General features: G+C 35.3%; 4 protein-coding genes across 4 annotated transcripts; all 4 read left to right on the forward strand.

Annotated features, from left to right (window-relative positions):
• The first annotated feature begins 116 nt into the window (after window positions 1–116).
• Tsp_05363 (SAC3/GANP family protein) lies at window positions 117–11,000 on the forward strand. The gene is given in 25 exon segments (XM_003371678.1): window positions 117–536; window positions 1,367–1,483; window positions 1,560–1,733; window positions 1,812–1,993; window positions 2,321–2,375; window positions 2,656–2,680; window positions 3,515–3,610; window positions 3,682–3,774; window positions 3,878–4,083; window positions 4,262–4,417; window positions 4,495–4,627; window positions 4,705–4,840; window positions 4,926–5,148; window positions 5,204–5,416; window positions 5,578–5,754; window positions 5,820–5,911; window positions 5,986–8,847; window positions 8,995–9,748; window positions 9,819–10,028; window positions 10,255–10,290; window positions 10,303–10,440; window positions 10,519–10,630; window positions 10,689–10,785; window positions 10,844–10,913; window positions 10,968–11,000. 25 exon segments carry the CDS (start codon window positions 117–119, stop codon window positions 10,998–11,000), a joined length of 6,810 nt encoding a protein of 2,269 aa, XP_003371726.1.
• A 2,639-nt stretch (window positions 11,001–13,639) lies between these two features.
• On the forward strand, window positions 13,640–15,050 carry Tsp_05362 (F-box only protein 32). Its single transcript, XM_003371679.1, has 2 exons — window positions 13,640–13,773; window positions 15,008–15,050. The coding sequence occupies exons 1-2, from the start codon at window positions 13,640–13,642 to the stop codon at window positions 15,048–15,050; spliced, it is 177 nt and encodes a 58-aa protein (XP_003371727.1).
• A 1,132-nt stretch (window positions 15,051–16,182) lies between these two features.
• Window positions 16,183–16,900, forward strand: Tsp_05361 (F-box only protein 25). Its single transcript, XM_003371680.1, has 4 exons — window positions 16,183–16,232; window positions 16,434–16,536; window positions 16,618–16,710; window positions 16,799–16,900. Exons 1-4 carry the CDS (start codon window positions 16,183–16,185, stop codon window positions 16,898–16,900), a joined length of 348 nt encoding a protein of 115 aa, XP_003371728.1.
• A 90-nt stretch (window positions 16,901–16,990) lies between these two features.
• Window positions 16,991–17,843, forward strand: Tsp_05360 (putative F-box only protein 25). Its single transcript, XM_003371681.1, has 4 exons — window positions 16,991–17,134; window positions 17,225–17,556; window positions 17,617–17,689; window positions 17,757–17,843. Exons 1-4 carry the CDS (start codon window positions 16,991–16,993, stop codon window positions 17,841–17,843), a joined length of 636 nt encoding a protein of 211 aa, XP_003371729.1.
• The last annotated feature ends 48 nt before the right edge of the window (window positions 17,844–17,891 follow it).

The following is a 17,891-nucleotide window of genomic DNA, read 5'->3' on the forward strand; positions in this document are numbered from 1 at the left end:
TTTAAAGCGTGCTTCCCTTTCCCATAGCACATAAGACAGTTTAGCAGAATATTGTATTACTTGTTTGTTTGTTCATTTGTTGCTGGAGTCGGCTGTTTATTTTAAAAAAATAAAAGATGACCACCGGACGAGATCCGATACAAATATCCACTGTACATACAATGCAGTATTTTTTTGTTAATCTATTCTGTTCTCTCATGTCTGCCACTGTGCACAATGCGATGCAATTTTTGAGCAATTTCACTTTTTGGCATTTTCATTTCATGCATTACGCGTTCACATTTCTCGGCATGCTTGTATTAGCACTGGTTGGGCGAATACCCAGGCAAGTGTTGCCATGGCGCCAGATGCTTCCGATAGCTTTAAGTCGATTGTTCAGTTCAATTGGTATCAACACAGTTGCCAGTGGTCATCTTGAAGGTGGACTTTTCATTCTTCGTGGATTCGACTGCTGTATAACTGGCTTTGTATTGCTTGTCTGTAATCGGATGCTTGGAAGTCGACTGAAACGTACTCGACACCGTTATTACATTGTAGTAAGTTTTTCTTTTTAATTTTTTCACTTAAAATTGTAATAATTATTGAACGTAATTATTTTCCTTTTTAAACGATTCCTTTCATTATCACGTATGTGTTTAGGGAATTGCTGAATACGGACTTCTAGGATACGATTGCATGAAAACCTATCTTTCTTAATATAATAAAGATTTTAATCAATTACTAAATCAAATTAAATTGGATTAGATAATATTCTATTAGGAAATTCTTTTGGGCAAATATGTTGAAAATTGTTACAAATGTCGTTGTCATATTTTTTGGACACATGTCAATGTTATGATGTCATTGGAAATCAAAATTTGATAAAACCTTTCAGCGATAAAATTTATATAATAAGAAATTGCTTTACAATCGTGAAAGGGAAATGAAATATGAAATTTCTGTTCTTATCTACAAATTTTGGGACAACAAAACACGACGATTTTTAAGATAAATGACAAACAACGTTGCGTTGTTTATGGGCAAAGTTAATGCACGTTTTAGATGCTGTTGAAATAACTTGTATTATTCAGGTTACTGAAAGCATTATCGCCTATATCATATTTAATGTCATCCGTCCTATATTTTTGCAATAACGAATGACATTTTAATATTAAAATTATTTCATCGATTCACTCAAATAATTGAACAATAAGAATATAAGGGAGAAAAATGACTTATTATTTATCACTTTAATCTTTAATGTGTTACGTAATTCAGAGTTGAAAAAATGTTCCCCTTGTTAGCATGTAATTTCAAATTAAAAAATCTACAAAACCATCAAATGATGTACGTAAGAATGTAATGATTTTTGTATTTCTTGTTCTAGATTCCAATAGCTATATTGTCTTCATTAAGTTGGTTTTATCCTACGTATTGGTATGTTCATTTTCGTTGGATTCTTTTCATCCCGATGGCAGTAATTGCTGGCGGTTTTCACAATATTGTAAAAAATTGAACTTTATCATTTTACATTTAATATTCATATTAAATTAAATTAAATTAATATGTTAATATTTTAGCTTTCTTATAACCAGTATCAAAAGCTTGGAGTACCGTTCAGTGTATTTTTGATGAACATTTCCGCATATTCTGCTGCATTGTTATTCATTCCAATAGTGGTGAATAAAATTTTCTGTTTCGACTGTGCTCTTGAATCAGAAAACGACGGAATGGAATTTCAACTTGCCGATTACGTATGTGAAAAGAAATTAGCGCAATAATTTGTTTCTTTGTTTCAACTATAAATACAATTTATTTTCATGTTTTTCTAGGCATTGTTATTCGGTGGTATGGCGGCAATGTTTGGTTTAATCTTTACTCAATACATGTTGATGTGCCATTGCAATCCAATTGATTATTTAGTGTTTCGACATTTCAAATACACACTAGCCGCTGTTGGGCAACAAGTGACACAAAATTTAATGCATTACAACTTTGTCAACATTTTTGCCCAGTTTTCTGCTCTATGTGGAAGTGTTTGGTATACGATGAATTTTTGGAAAGAAGATTTGCTTGCCGAAATTCCGAAATAAAAATAGAATCCATGAAAATTAAATTGCATCAATTTTTTTTGTTAATATTAAATACCAGTTTTATACTTACTCTTAACAATTGAATTTTATTTTCAGGTGAAGAAAAATTTGATAAGAAAAACTAAAAAAGCAGAAAAATATATATATATTACGAAAATTTCAGTTGTTTTTGTTTAAAAATGTAATTTTTTGTTAAATCTAGTTTGCATTTCAGCTTAATTATGCAGATGAACTTTATTTTCTTACAGCATACCTGTAGGCTCGTGTACAGACACGTTCACACAAAATCACCCCTCCCCCTATGTAAAATGTTCAGAAATGTCCATAATCATATTTGGAACATTAATAAAAATTTCAAAATTTTGACAAAAAACGTTAGCTTGCATTTTAAACAGTTCAATAATAGGTAAAAAGGTTAAATAAAAATTACAAAAGCAAATTTACCTGAAGATCTTATCTACAGTATGTTAATGTGGATGTGAGTTACAAATGACAGGGTACATTATTTATATGCAGTACCGCTTTAGAATAACTTTATTTGAATGAAAATATTGCTTTTTATTCAATCTTTTTGAATTTAAAGTTTCGTTGTCTCTGTCAGAGCGGAAGTAAATTTGTAGTGCTTAAAATTGTTATACTGTAGAAGCTGTTGATAACTTTTTCATAATTTATCATATAGATATTTAATCCAAAGCAGTATTGTTTGATATTTGTTTCTGTTTCTTTTATTATTTCTTTATTTATTTCTTTAACTTTGCTATCTAAGTAAAAACATTATTTTGGGCAAAAGTTACTTATTATAAATGCCCAAGTTTTATTCATTTATTCTGTTGTTAGCTTTAGTGCTTGAGCTTAATATTTTAGCCATGCCTAAAATAGTGTAGATTTTATCCATTTTTTTTTTGAAAAAAAAATAATACTTGTTTGCTGATCATCGTAGAAAGCAGTTACTGTAACGTTGATTTTGACGTTTAAAAATTTTTTTCCACTTTATGATGTTGTTAATATTTTGATTTGCTTTCAGTCAGTTAATTTTTGCTTTATATTTTGATGAATTTTTAATTATTGGAATGCAATTGTTCCATTGTAAGATTAACAAATATTGATAATTGTCAATTGCAGTTTACGATTCTTTTCGTTTCAAACATAAGTGTGCATGAATTATTTAATTAAGCCAAAATTGGTTTGTTTTTAAATTGTATTTTGAATTTGAGTGAAAATTTAACAAAGTAGAAGAAAAGGATATTTAATTTTAACGTGTAAAAAATTGAATTTCATTTGAAAATAACTTTCCAATGGTTTGTCTGCTGCTGACGATGAACATGTTGTCAAAGTTTGTTTTATCAAATGTTAATTATTTTTCAAATGGCTAAAATTAATATTAACCGTAGTCAGTGCTGTTCTTAGCGAAAAGATGAATTTTATTGAATTCTTATTTTCAGTTATGGACGGCGTTCAGAACAGGAATAAACGCTTTTCATTGTTTAAGAACGTGGGTCATCCTGTACCTATAAATGTGAAAATTCGCCGGAAAACAGGTATAATTGCGTTTTCTTTAACAAAAAAAGATATATATATATATATATTTATTTTTGTTTTCTTTTTCTAGTTAGGAAGTTGGCAAACATGCGTCATTTTGTCGGTTTCAGTTTCATGGACCGTTATAAAATTTTGGAATCAAGGGATTTCAATTTGCGTCAAGGTGATTTTTTTTGCAATTTTTAATGTAGAATTGTTAGGAAAAAGGTTTTTGATCATTAAATTCTACAAGAAGAAACATATCTGTCTGTTGTTTATTTCAATAGGAATAATCAAGGAGAATAATGCTAAAGAGGCGAAGCAGGTGGTCGGCTTTTGCTTTGAGATGTGCCCTGAAAAAGAGCGCTATCGACGGTTATATCAGTCAGTAGTTCCTATATATGAAATGGGAAAGTTTTGGCAAAACGACGCTGACGATAACGTTGATCACGTGCACATGGTTAAAGAATACGTCAGATCATCGGCAGATCAGGTAAAAATTTACGAGTAATTGATTAGTTGTTTTGCAAAATTGATTTAAATTTCCCATTCTGCTGCGGCAAATATTAGAATTTGGTAAAAATTTGCATGTGATTTTTTTTAATGAAAAAGTATCGATCCCGTAATTATTTTTTTATAATTATAGTTCAAATTGTGAATTTGAATTTCAGCCTGAGCCTCTTCCGCATGAATTGCGACCTCCGCATATTTTGTCGTTGACAATGGGTTACTTGATTCAAAATATTGTTGTCAGGGAGCCCCACATAAAAAAGCATCTCTCATCTTGGTATTATTTTTTGACCAACAGAATGCACGCGATTAGAAAGGTATTTACGAGTGAAAAATTATATCAAATAAATAAATAGATCTGTTTTTGAAATTATTAACCTTACTTTTTGATAAGGATATAACTCAACAAATGCTTTGCGATACAACGACTGCGTCCATATTGGAGAAATGTGTTCGTTTTTACATTTACGGCACGTATCGACTTCGTTGTCTACCTAGGTCGCTGTTCGACCAGCAGCTTAATTTGAGTATTAATTATTATTATTAATTTTTTCTTTTCGTTCTCTGTTTCCAGACATATTATCACGTTTGAGAAAATTTTCAGATGAGTTGGGTCACTGTTTGGCGTCACTTCTGATGATGTATCAAGATTTGAAAAAATGTCGTGAAACGAGTCCGAATCAACTGGAATTCTTTGTCTACAATATGATTTACAGAATGAATGATGCGGATATGCTTGGGTAATTGCAAGCGAGGGCGATGGGGAAAGTTTCTGATTGTTTAATTAATTGACTGTTTTTATTCTTTTTCTATCCAAATGTGTAGATTGGTTTGTCGCTATGATGAAAATTTGTCCGACAACCCACGAGTGTCTTTTATTCTGCAATTGCACAAGTATTTCCAGCAAGGCAATTATGTCCAATTTTTCAAAGCTTACAAAGAATCCGCTACATTTCTCGAAGCTTGCCTTTTGTCACGCTTTGTAATGGAATTTCGTATTTCTTCTGTCAATGCTATTCGGCGAGCGCACAGGATGCACAGGACGACGGTGTGGAAGAAAAATAATTTAAAAAAAAATTAATTTAAAATTATTTTTAATTTAGGTGAAGATCAGTTCGGTCACAGATTGGCTTTGTTTTGACAGCGACAAAGAGGCAGAAGCTTTCTTAGCTCATTTCGGAGTCATTCCCTATCCCGATCAACCGGATATGGTGAATTTCAATCCAAAAGATTTCCAGCCTATGCCAAATAGTTTGAAAACGTGGTGGCCAAAATTGAATTTTGTGAAAACTAAATTGACGAAGGCATTAGCTGAGGTATTTTATTATATAAATTACTAATTTTGATTTTTTCAAACACTTCTTTTTTTTCTCGCCGTACAGCAACAGTACTGTTTGTTGTGGCACTGGTTCAGTTGTAAACTGTTCGAGTGAAACTATTAATTAGATTAATTTGTAAATGTGAAAAATATTTTCAGATTGTAAATGGTGGACCTATTAAGTCAGAGGCAGTTTTACCAGTACCGTGTGACAGTTTTGATAATTATTCTCGGTATACACGTGACCCTGTTCTGGATATATATTTTGGGAAAAAAGTTGTCACTTATGAGCAGTTACATGGCCGTGCTCCCCGTGAACAACTATCTGTCCATCAAGTATATTTTAGTTTTTAATGAATTGAATGAATGTGGCCATTAGTTAGCATTTCATTTCTATTCAGTCATCATCGGTGGATGCGATGCAATATGATGATGAAGAGGACGAACCGCCGTTGCCTGCATTTTTTAAAAATATTTGTTTCATATATGAAAAGTATAGAATGATTCTTATTTTTTTAAATCACGTAATCAGTATATGTTGAAAGTAAAATTAAAACTGTATTTTAGAGATATTCCACGGCGGGTTGCGCCGATGAAGGAATCAAGAAGCTGTTTTCTAGGGGCTGCGGCAGATTTAAAGTTTAGACGGAATTCATTTCCGTTTGGTAGAGCGAAAGCCCGTGGATTGCAATATAAACGAAGTTCATATGTTCCACAAGTGAAATATCCATCTGCACAACATATGCATCAGCGTCGAGGAACATTAAATAACGTACGGCGAGGTCGTGCTGGTCTGTGCAGGTCGAATATGGCAAATCGAGGCAATATCAGACCGCCGTACAGAGGTAGTAACTACCGCAGAAATGTGTCAGACAGATATCATTATTTTAAAAGTCCAACTCGAACACGAGCACAGCCTTGTTTGACTTACAGAATGAGCAGAAGTGGTCTGAGAGGGACGAATTCTTATCAGAGAGGAGCACTGAAAGAAACTAAACGACCAATGGGACTAGAAGTTCAAGAAAATTTACTAAATAACCAGCAGACCTATTTGGCGAAAAATACATTACAAAATGATGTGAATAATTTAAAAACTGTTTGCACGGATAATTTTTTGGTGAAGCAGAAGTTGCAAACGGAGCACGTGCAACAGGAAACAGTGCAGTATGCGAACGCAGCAACTACATTTGGAGGGCAGGTCTTTGAAAAGCCGCTGCCCACAGCTGCTCCAGCAAATATATCAGTTCCACAGATTGGTTCATCATTGTTCAACGTAGAAAACTTGGAGCAAAATGTTGAAGGGATTAAATTTGAAACGAACAGGGGAATTGTTTTTCCCGCGACTGCTACTTTTAACGCAGCAGCAGAAACGGAGTCAGCTGAAAAGCAAATATTGTCCGAAGCAGCTATTGTAGATGGGACAAGTGGGAATGATGCGCAGGCGATGGAACAAGATTGCCTGGTAGAATCGTTTGCGGAAGAATGCAAACAAATACAACCAGCCGAATTAGGAATTACATCCGAAATATTTTCAACTCAGGTGACAACACCATCGACAGCTGTAACAAGTAGCAGCAATTTTGCATCATGGATTGGTTTTCCTGTGGTCAGTGTTCAAGAAGAAACGTTGGGGATGAGCAGTCAGGCAGAACAGACCATAACGAACAGTGGAACCTCTTTCCCGACAGGTGGTTTATTTAATGTGGCCGCTTCGGATGCGACATTGCCATTCAACGCAGCATCGGCTTTCGTGCAAACGACCGAGGCAAATTCATCCACTCCGTGGCTGAATTTTTCGTTTGCAAATGTGACAAAGCGTCAAGAAGAAGCCAAAGAAAAGGAATTTCAAGCGGAGAAGGGAACTTCGCTAACGTGGGGTTCACTGTTCGATGAGAATTTTGGAACTGAATCAAAGATGAAGGAGCAAGAACAGCAATTGTTCACTATTTCAACGACTCAAGGGGCGGAACTGGCCACTGCGGTGGATACTTCGGTTCCGTTGACTGACTTTTCGTCGGAAGCAAAGCGAAATGAAACTACTGACAACAGCGGAAAGTTTGGTCAGGAGGAGAAGAATATTTTTTTTCCAGTGGTCTCTTTGTCGAATTATTGTGAACAGATGGAACCAGTGGCATCCGAAGTAACAGCTGTAACTGAGACAGTATTGCCTGCTGTAGCAGCGCCCGCAGTTTCATGGTCTGGGTTTTTATCGTCAAGTGTAACAACGCAGCAAGAAGAAGCCCAAGAAATGGACTTGGAAGCGCACAAGGGAACATTGTTTCCAGGTGGACAGTTTGCAAACGTGCAGAATTTTCAGATGCAGCCATTAGAATTTGCGCCGTCTGCAATTTCATTTCCGAATATGGCCACCAATACGTATGCTTCATTTGCTAATTTTTCCCAGTCGACGACGAATAGTGAAGTTGCAGCGAATGGACCGGAATTGCAAAAGGGGGCATTTTTTTCTTTTGGTTCCCATGTAGTCGATGAGCAGAAACCGTTGTTGTTTGAAAGTTTTACTCCACAAATTCCAGAAACACCCACATCGACCGTTGTGAACCTTCAGTCGTCTTGGATTGATCTGTTGAAAAATTTTGAACGAAAAACAGAATCTCCAATGGAAGCTGAAATGATAGACTTGACTGGAAGCGATTCTTCTCAGCAGATTTCAGAAATGGCGATGCCGGCAGTTGTCGAACCCGCCGCACCGCTGGATCAGCCGTTGCCTGATGAAGTGGAGATGTTGACGGATGGGTCGATAGAAGCACAGGTTGAAGAAGAAGAAGCACAGGTTGAAGAAGAAGAAGTAGAAGTAGAAGTAGAAGTAGAAGAAGAAGAAGAAGAGGTAGCTCAACCGATGATTGAAACTGCTGATTCAGTGGTGTTGGAGCGGGATGTGAACGCTGCTCCGACAAACCAAGAGACCTGCATCGCGAATTGGCAAACAACCACAGATTCTACCGAAGCACCAGAGCAAACCAGTGAGCAAACATCTTGTCCATTTTCGACGGAATTAGCGGCAGAAATGCCTTCCATTGTTGTACCTTCGATTGTCTTCGAGACGACCGCAACTGAAACTGCTTATGAGCCACTGCGGAAACAGATGAAGATTGTTTCTGCTGATTTTGCCCAACATCAGTCATCGCCTGGTCGTCAGCTGGACGATCATCATTCAGCTGTTGCCGATGCTGCTGGAATTTTACCTTCTGATCATTCTTTGAATTTATCGGACATATTTGCACAGGATCATGAATTGTCACGACGTTCATTCGATGTCAGTAGTGAAATGTTGGAAACAGAATCGTCGATGCAACGAAAGATGCGCTGTGTGGGTGCTTATCGTCGAATCAGGGATCTTTTTTTGGCAAAAGAGCTGATGGAAATTGCCGTCGATAATTTGATCAGTCGTACTGTTGATCAGGTTGTTAGGTGAGATTAATTTTTTTACTCGAAATTCAAACTTTACAATTTGTAGCATATTTTTCGAACGATTGTGTCAATTATTGTATTGAAAATTTAATTAAGCGTACAATTTTGATCGTATTATTTGACCGGTTGTTTGATTTTTTTTTCCAGTGAGCTTTGTGAAGAGACAATTGGCGCGCTAAAACAGATGATAATTTGTCGTTGTTTGGCCGACATACTGAACTGTTCTTATTTGAGAAATGCCGTTCGAAAGATCTGTCACCAAGTGATACTTGAAGAGCAGAAGAAAATGGAAGAAATTTCAAAAAATTCCAAAACGAAAACTATCCAATTGATGCGCAAGTATTTCGAAATTTGGTATTCGATCACGAAAACATCCCGCGCAAGGAAATATTTTGCGGCGTTGCCATTATTCGATTCTGTTGAAACGTCCCAGATCAGCAGGGGTCGTCGGTCGACGTCGTTGTTGTCGTTGATTGATACAGGCGAAGATGAAGCATCCGATGGAAGAAGCAGTTGCTCTGACGACACGGTGATGGAAACGAAGTTGAACAGCAATGTTTTGGAGTCGTGGCATGCGCTCGACTGGCCCGGCTTGATCAGGAAATGGGCCGCCGGATCCAGCGGCTACAAAGTGAGCGTCAATTTGAAAACTCGTATCCGTCTGCTGAGGTGTGGCTTGTTTGTGGATCCGACGTTGGCTGCAACGACGCGCGAGTGGATTCGGCTTCAGTTCGGCTTGTTGGCTGTGCGCAGCAAAACTTGGACCCTGCCGCCTTCTGATGGCAATCTGGATCTGTTGTGCTTGAAAAATACACTGATCCGTGAAGATGCGCCGATGTCAGTGATCAAACATTTGGACTGGCTGATGATTGCTTGGAATGCAAGCGCCAGTTTGGCTGAGGTTGATTTTTCTGTTTGTTTGTTTATTTATTTGTTTTATTCGGTATTTTTTTTGTTATATATATATATAGAATCATACGATAGACATTAGTGAATTGTGTTCAACAACACGCTACCTTGGGCTGCTGGTGTTTGTCAGACTTGCCAAATCGGACCATTATTCCGAAAGCGAAATTGCCAAAATGCTGAAATTGGACGTTCTAGTCAGCACGGGCTGCATCGCTAAATACGTTGTAATCATGTGGCCTTACGAGAACGTCTTTGTCGGAGCAAAAGAGAAGGTTTTTCTTTTCTCGTTTAGATTCTATTTTAATTATAATAATGACGGGAAGGGATGGATAACAAATAGATGGATAACAAGAAAAATGACCTCTCCTATTGACATTTTTTGAAACCAATGTTGGGAAAGTGTTTCACTTAAGGGCATTTTATAAAAATAGCCGAATGTTATTTAATATTTGTATATAAATAAATGATGATTAATTTTTTTTTATAACACTTTTTCAGAGAAACAAATTGATCAAGTGCTCTTCACTTATTAGAGTTTATTTTTAGCTTCAAAATGCCATAGAATTGGTAATTGAGGGTAATGTGAATTTTCGATCTTTGAACTTCCGACCAATTGGACAATACATTTGTCATTATTTTTCCGAACGTTACGATAAGATTCTGTGGAAATGCTTAAAATCTATGGTAATTGTATTATCGAAAATTTTTTTGTTGTTCTTGAAAACAGCAGACCGGATCATTTCGTTTATTTATTTATTGAAGACACGTGATGAAGCGAATGAAATGCACAAAGATGCCGTTGCAGATATTCGTTGTTCAGCGCAAGTTGTCGATCCGCGTGAATATGTGGAAGAGGAATTTTTGAAATTGTTGGGTTAGATGAGAACAAACTTTGTTGATTTATTCTATTCTTGCAACGTATTTCATTTCAGGATATCCGATGAGCTGTTTTTGTTCGCCTGACGATTTTTACAAACTTTTAGACGAAATTGGTGCCATCAACTTGCCATCCCAATCTGACAGCTCAAAGTTTGTTATTTTTTTCCACTGTGCTTCGTGTATAGATTGAAATTTTGATTTTTTCCAGTTCAATGTCGATTACCGAAGCGGTTCAGTATTTTTTTACCTCAATTACGGATCGAATTCTGGTGATCCGGGTAAATGATGATAATTTTAGAAAAATTCATTTCATTTCTATATTTTTTTTTCAGTGTACCAACTTCATCTGTGTTGCAAATGAATAGAAATGGAAAATTATTTATTTTATGTAGCACGGGTAAATTTAATTTTATTCTTTTTTTTCTCGGTTTTTGAAACTTTTCTGTTTTGTTGTTGTAGAATTATTATCGCTCGAATGATCCAGTGTAACTTTTTGCGAAAGAAAAAAAAATACAGGAAGAAAAAATACCTGCACAAATGAAGCAACTCGTTTTATTATTCAATATGTGCTGTGTTGCATGCAGGTTGTAAGTTTTTTCCATTTTATTGTCATATCGAATATATTGATTAATAAAGTGATCATTTTATGGAGCTTTTTTGGGATTACTTGTTTGTTGTAAATATTCGAATTATTTCAAATTTTCCCGTCTTATTGTTCTTATTTTATTAATTCATTGAAATTTGATTCTGTATACTAATTCATCAGCGGTTGTTTCACTGACGATGGAAAGAGAAAATGATTGCTGCGAAAGAACGTCAATTGTTGAAATAAATCATCCGAGCGAAATGAAATTATCAAATCAAATATAATTGGAAAAAAGGAAAAGTTTTCCAATGAGGAAAATGGACACCTGATAAATGTGTACGTGGTGCTTGTGATTTGCCTTCTTGTGCTGGTTGCGCTCCAAATAAAGTTGGCCAGTGACCAGCTGAATGGCCAGTTGAAAGCATTTACAGGCCAAAATTGTAGTTATTTTTAATCGACCAATCCATGTTGACCTGAAAATCGACAACTTTGCACAACAAATGTAGAGCAGCATCCATATGCACATATGCACATATGTATATATATATGTATGTATGTGTGTATAAGTGAATTTTAATGGAAATGAATAAATAGATATATATATATGATTAGTGATTGAAGTGAAATTTGTTCAATTTCCAACACAATATTGAAAAGTGTTTGAAAAAAAAAGCAAGAAGAATTAATTTGTTCAGATTAGGTAGGAGGTAACGCGGGATGAATTTTTCACAACAACAATTAAGTCATGAGATTTGTTCTATTTGTAGATGAATTCGCTGCTTGGATAATTGTGAAAAAAGAAAGATCCTACGTCAAGAAGTCCGTCTATCTGTTTGTGAAGTAAATTTTTTTTCTTGATAATTACGGTACAGTGAAGGGTGGGATGCGAGGTTTTTTTTTTCTAAAAAAACTTTTTGTTCCATGTTCATTTTGAACAGGAACAGAAAAGTGAAAAATTCATTTTTCCTTTAATTATCACTTATATTTTTATTCCATTTTATTCAAACATTATACAATTGTCAATATTATCGATTATAATTGGAAGGTGCTTTATTGTGTTAGGGGTGACTGTTTGTTCAGTAGGGTAGAAATGCTTTCTTTGTCCAGTGCCTGTTTAACTGAATACAGGTCATATGCGCGCTTCGTCACAACATGCAATAAATAATTACATTGCAAATTGCCGAATTTAGAGTCAGTTTTGCAGTTTCAAAAAAAATGATTCTATTGTGAAATGGCTTTTTCCCATCGGTGGAAAATTTCACAACTGCTCAAATTGTTTCCATTCAAATGTTCTTTTTGATCGACGAATAAGTTCGCAGTTTTTTTTATAATGAATTTTTTCAACGCTGATCAAGGATGAAAAGTATAACGTCATCTTTTCGGTCGTTCCATTTTCAAAACTGGCCAAATTAGACTTGGATATGTGAAAATGGGAGAACGGTAAGAAAATTATTTCAACAATAAATAAACTAATTTGCAGCTTTTCATCGTCACTTTATTCAATCATTATTATTATTATTATTATTCGGATCATTTATTGGCAGAATTTGTATAATTTTTATATAAATTCTCTTTTAATGGAATTGCCGAAAAGTTTAATTGATTGTTGAAATACTTTTGAAAATATTTTTCTGCTTCATATTTTGCGCTCATGTATTATTCATATCTTCGTACAGTCATATGATAAAATGTCTGTTATATTTACTGATGAAAATAATTCAATCGCCTATTCGAGAATATTGTTTACTTTCAATTGCATCATGATACAGCTTTTACCATCCTGGAAGATCATTTTACAATGATGAGCAGTTTTATGATTTATGATATTTTTTTTAAAAATATCCTCAAATGAATACTAACTTCAACAGTGAAACGACGAACTTATTGATAATGACTTCAAGAGCAAGTGGTTATTCTGTTGATTTTTAATGCTTTTTATACGTATTTATATCTGGTTAAAAATTATGTATAACTTTGACGACATATTTATTAAAAATGATATGTTTATTTTCAGAAAGAGAGGGGGGGAGGAATTTTATTTTATATGTTTAATTTCTTTTCTCATTTATTAATAGGGGCTTATCGAAATTACGTTAAAATTACTGATTATTGACTTAATTAATAAATTGTACCGAATAATAATAACTTGTGCAGTGAGTGGATTTGAAAATTTGTTTCCTATGATCAATATATTAAGTGTTGGTTAAATTGAAATTTATTTTACAAAAAGTTTAAAAAGAATAAAGAGCAGTGTACTTTAAAGCTTTCATACTGTAAGTTTAAAATGTGTAGTAATTGCATGAATGCAAGTTAAGTAACATGACGTTGGGTTTCAGTTTTGACCGGTGAGTGCAAGTGGTTGGTCGCCTTGTTCAACGTGCTCTCTCTCTCTCTTTTTACGGCGCTTAAACGAAAAGCATGCCGTTCATTGGTAAAGATTGGCGATCATACGGTGATACCTGGGTGCCCACCAGAGGAGGTTGGGAAAAGAAGAAGCTGATACCGGGTCGTCAGATATCGAAAACGGAATCTTCTTTGGAACGCTTTTTGCGGTATGTTCAGTTGTTCTATTTATTATATAATTCACTTTTTCAGTTTGATGAACTTTCATCTAGAAAAAAAGTTCATCAACACACAAACAAACACCTCTGATACGGGATGTTGACCGGGGTGAGGGCTTTTCTTAGTTGACTTTGTTTACTTTTTGCATTTCCATCTATCTGTATATATATATTTGATATCGTATTAAATCGAACATGATCAAGTGACAGTCGGATGAAGGTTCCGTATGTTTCATTTTTTCAAAATTGGTTTTCTAGCCTATTTCAATGCGGGTGGTAGGTAGTGTTGTAATTTTCACCAAAAGCTCAACAACCGTTCTGTACTTTCCTCACTTTCTGCTCCAATCTATTGTTCAAAGTGAACGGCTCTGACCGGTACGATACTGGCTGGCTTGCAAATTGCAATTGCACTGTTGTCAGATGCGGATGCTTGTTTTCTTGTTTACGCTTTTGCCAATTTACTGCTAGCTAGCTGTGTTTGTATGTCTGCTGCTTTCGGCCGTTGGCCAAGTTTAGCCGTACTTTGTAATTAGTCGGTTTGCATTCGATTCGATCGAACGCTGTCCACACGGTGTCCGATCAATATCAAATGACCACCGCATCGATTCTCTACTGCTTTCAAGAATAATTGTGACCATCATCCGGATAATGATGAGGATGTTGTTGTTGTTGTTGTTTTGTTTTTCAAGTTCAGTCAACTTTTCCTGAACAACACTTCTTCCATTTTATACCATTATAAATATTTGTCGAATGCATTTTTCCTGCTTAATAATTTTAATTTGAAAATAGCATCACAACAGCTGCTTTGTCATCTTTTTGATTTTGCCAATAACTAATGTCAGCTTTTCGCTTTGATCATAATCATTGCTTGTTTCAATTCCACAGCTATGGGAGTGGAGGAGGTATTTTGCTTTTTCGGGGGGGGGGGGGAAATAAAAACTGCAGTTCAGGTCAATTTGCGGAAAAAATACCCACCGCACACGTCTCTTCCAATCAATTCGCTTCCTATTGCTTGCAATCCTATTGTTTGGAATGAATTTTTCATGCACAGCTGTGCTTAAAAGCAAACCAACTCCATACTTTGTGTTTCGACTGTAGTATATTATTGTGCACATGCAATTTGTCAATATTCTATCACTTTACTGTGTAATAAATATGTGTGAATAATATTATCCGGCCGAGGTTTTAAGTTGCTGATTTTGCAGTTTTTTGTTCATAATTACAGCTTTTTGATGAATAGCTTTCGAATTGCGTCCAAGCTGATCTAGATTTTTTTTTTCAATACTTCGTCGTCTTGTGAAATAAATTTCAACCTGTTTGTGTAAATTTGCAAGCAATCAATGATAAACTGTTTCTACTTTTTCTAAGCAGTCATTTGTGAACGCTTGTTTCCCAGCTTGACAAATAACTTTTCAATTGAAAAAGATTCATTTCAATTTATCAATTTTTCCATTATTTTCAAAGAATCGAGTTTCAACAAATTTATTGTTCCTTTTTTCTTGTCGGTTTACCATTTTTCGAAATAATTACTTTCTGTGTAAATTAGGCAGTTTAATTTATATTTGTCTCACAATTTCAATATTATTGTGCAACATAGAATTAGTACCAGGACAGGCGCAGCGTGTTGATCAGCTGCTGATGCTGGACAACACTTTTCATAATTCAATTTTAGAGAATGTCTTCTTGTCCAAGCAGTTTAAAGTCAATAAAGTGGCAGACAACCTTTCATTGGTAGAATCATTTTTGAATGAAACAGTAGAACCTGCGTTGAGAACCAGCAAGCCGATAGTTTGTTTTCTTTCTTTGAAACACATACAGCTAAACTGGGGGCAGATACTTTTTTTTTCCCTTCAACTAGTCAAAACACTCTTCAAGAAATCTACCCACTAAATTGAGCTCATTATTATTATTATTATTCTGTTGCTTGAAAACGTGCTGTGCGCTATATATATATATATATATATATATATAGATATATTTAGTGAGTGATCAGTGTTGATCGACGATGGGGCAGATGCGGAACTTGTTGTTTGTTGTACAGCATGCTGATAGGAGGTGGAAAATTTTCCCAATTTTTCCAGTGAAAACCATTTTCTCGAAGTTGTCAACCAGGAGCTAGCTTCCTGGTCATTGCATGTCACATCTTGGCATTGTGGGGTGATTTGGCAGCTTTTTCACTGCTAAATGCAACGCGGAATTTCTTTTTTACAACAGCTGCTCGCAAACTTTAGCATCCTCTTCCTATTGCGTAACAAATAGCTTCGTTTCGAAATTAAGCTCTCTCTACTGCTTTCTCTTCTATATTCTCAACACAATCACTTTGACAAGCACAGATCAAAAACACTCGCGTATGATCAAGCACGAGAATGTCGCAGCTTTATTTCCTCAAATGATGCAAAGATGCTTTGCAAAGCTAACAAACAGCAAAAACATTCTTATTTTTTAAACATGTTTTTGCCAATTTTCACTCGACAATTTTTCCGCTAAAGGTGGGGGCAATTTCCTTGTTTATTTTACTTTGAAAATTTCAATTGTGACTTTGAATCAGTTCTCTGCCAAAGAGAGAGAGAGAGAGTCAGTTGATGATGATTTGACGTTTGAATTGTGTCGAAGTGAATTTAATTTAATTAAATTTTGTTTTCTGTTTCAAGTGTACGGTCGTCGCTTAAAATAAACGACGAAGATCAAAAAGTCGATGCTCTGGAACTGGTACCTCAGCCGCACTATTTCGTACCGCTTCACAAATCAAGAGAGGTAAGTATTTTGATGGATTTTGGAGATAGATAGATGTTGGTGCTGTTTTCAACTTTGTCCCATTCTATTCTATTCTATTAGTTTATTGGTTGCATTTCCTTCGGTGAGGCGTTTTTGAAGTTGGATATTGCCGGTAGCGTAGCTGATGTTAATCGTTTCGAGTACACTATAAAAGTAAGTGAATTTTTCCACTCAGAACTTGTGAAACGCTTCTGTATAATTTGTTTGATTCTTCCCTTATTTTTTAAATATTATTTTTCAGGTACTTCAAATTTTAGCGAATGAAAAGTTGCATTCGTTGAGTGCGTCAGCTCGCAAAGCTGTATTTCAAGTTTTGGAAGCACTTGTCGTTCACTGTATGTAGCTGTTTAAATTTAAAAAAAAATTTTTTTTTTGATTTTAACGATCTATTTGGTTATATTTATTGGCAGGCTTGAAAGAATTCAAAGAACCGATGACAGTTCGTACTTTGATAACATGTTTCATCGACAATCTGAACAGTGGTCATCACTACGGTTCAGCGCAGCTTCTCGAAACGCACCGGGAATCGTTGATGTTCATGGATACGGTTTTGAAGCAGTTCGATTTCAAATGCAAAGTAACGCGAAGCAGTTGACAATTTTTAAATTATTCAATTTTAATGTTTGAAAAATACTGTTCTTGTTGTTGCATATGTTTTCTTTTGCAGGAATCCACCACCAATGAGCGAAATATTCATTTGTTTGATCTTCCGGTGGATTGTTTGATGGAAATTTTGGAAACCATATCCGACCACCAGAGCTTGATCAACCTCTGTTTGGCGCACCAGATGTTCAGCGCCATTCTGGACTACACTGAGAAGCCATGGGAAAAGTTGTGTCGATTTTACTTTAAAAAGTGGCAGATGGAACTGGTGTTTGACAAATTGAACTTCGATCCCTGTGCCATCGACCCGGGCAATGCAGAATACCGGAAGCAGAACTTTGCGAGTGGTGCGAAATTGAAAGTCAGCTGGCGCACTGCATATTTTGAGCTGAAGAAGTTTGTTTTCAAATGCAGCAAATTAGTTTTTTTTGAAATTTTTTTAATGCAATTTTTCAGGTTTTTTGGACTGATGGAAGTTTATGCCGACATGATTCATGTTTGCTGTTATTGTCAGGTACTATTTTGGAAGGTAGGTCAGCTTCGATTACAATATTATAGCAGTTGCGGATAGCATTTTTAAAATTTTTCATTTGAAGAGCTTGGGTCACCCTTGCCTTTCTGAAAATCCAACATGCGTACGTGTTACACCGAAGCAGTTTATCGACATGCTTCTTTACAAATAATTTTGATCGTATGAAACCGTTTTGATAACTGTAATGAATAACTGTTTT

This window comes from Trichinella spiralis (assembly GCF_000181795.1).
Source record: "Trichinella spiralis strain ISS 195 chromosome Unknown Scfld9, whole genome shotgun sequence".
In the NCBI taxonomy this organism is placed as follows: domain Eukaryota; kingdom Metazoa; phylum Nematoda; class Enoplea; order Trichinellida; family Trichinellidae; genus Trichinella; species Trichinella spiralis.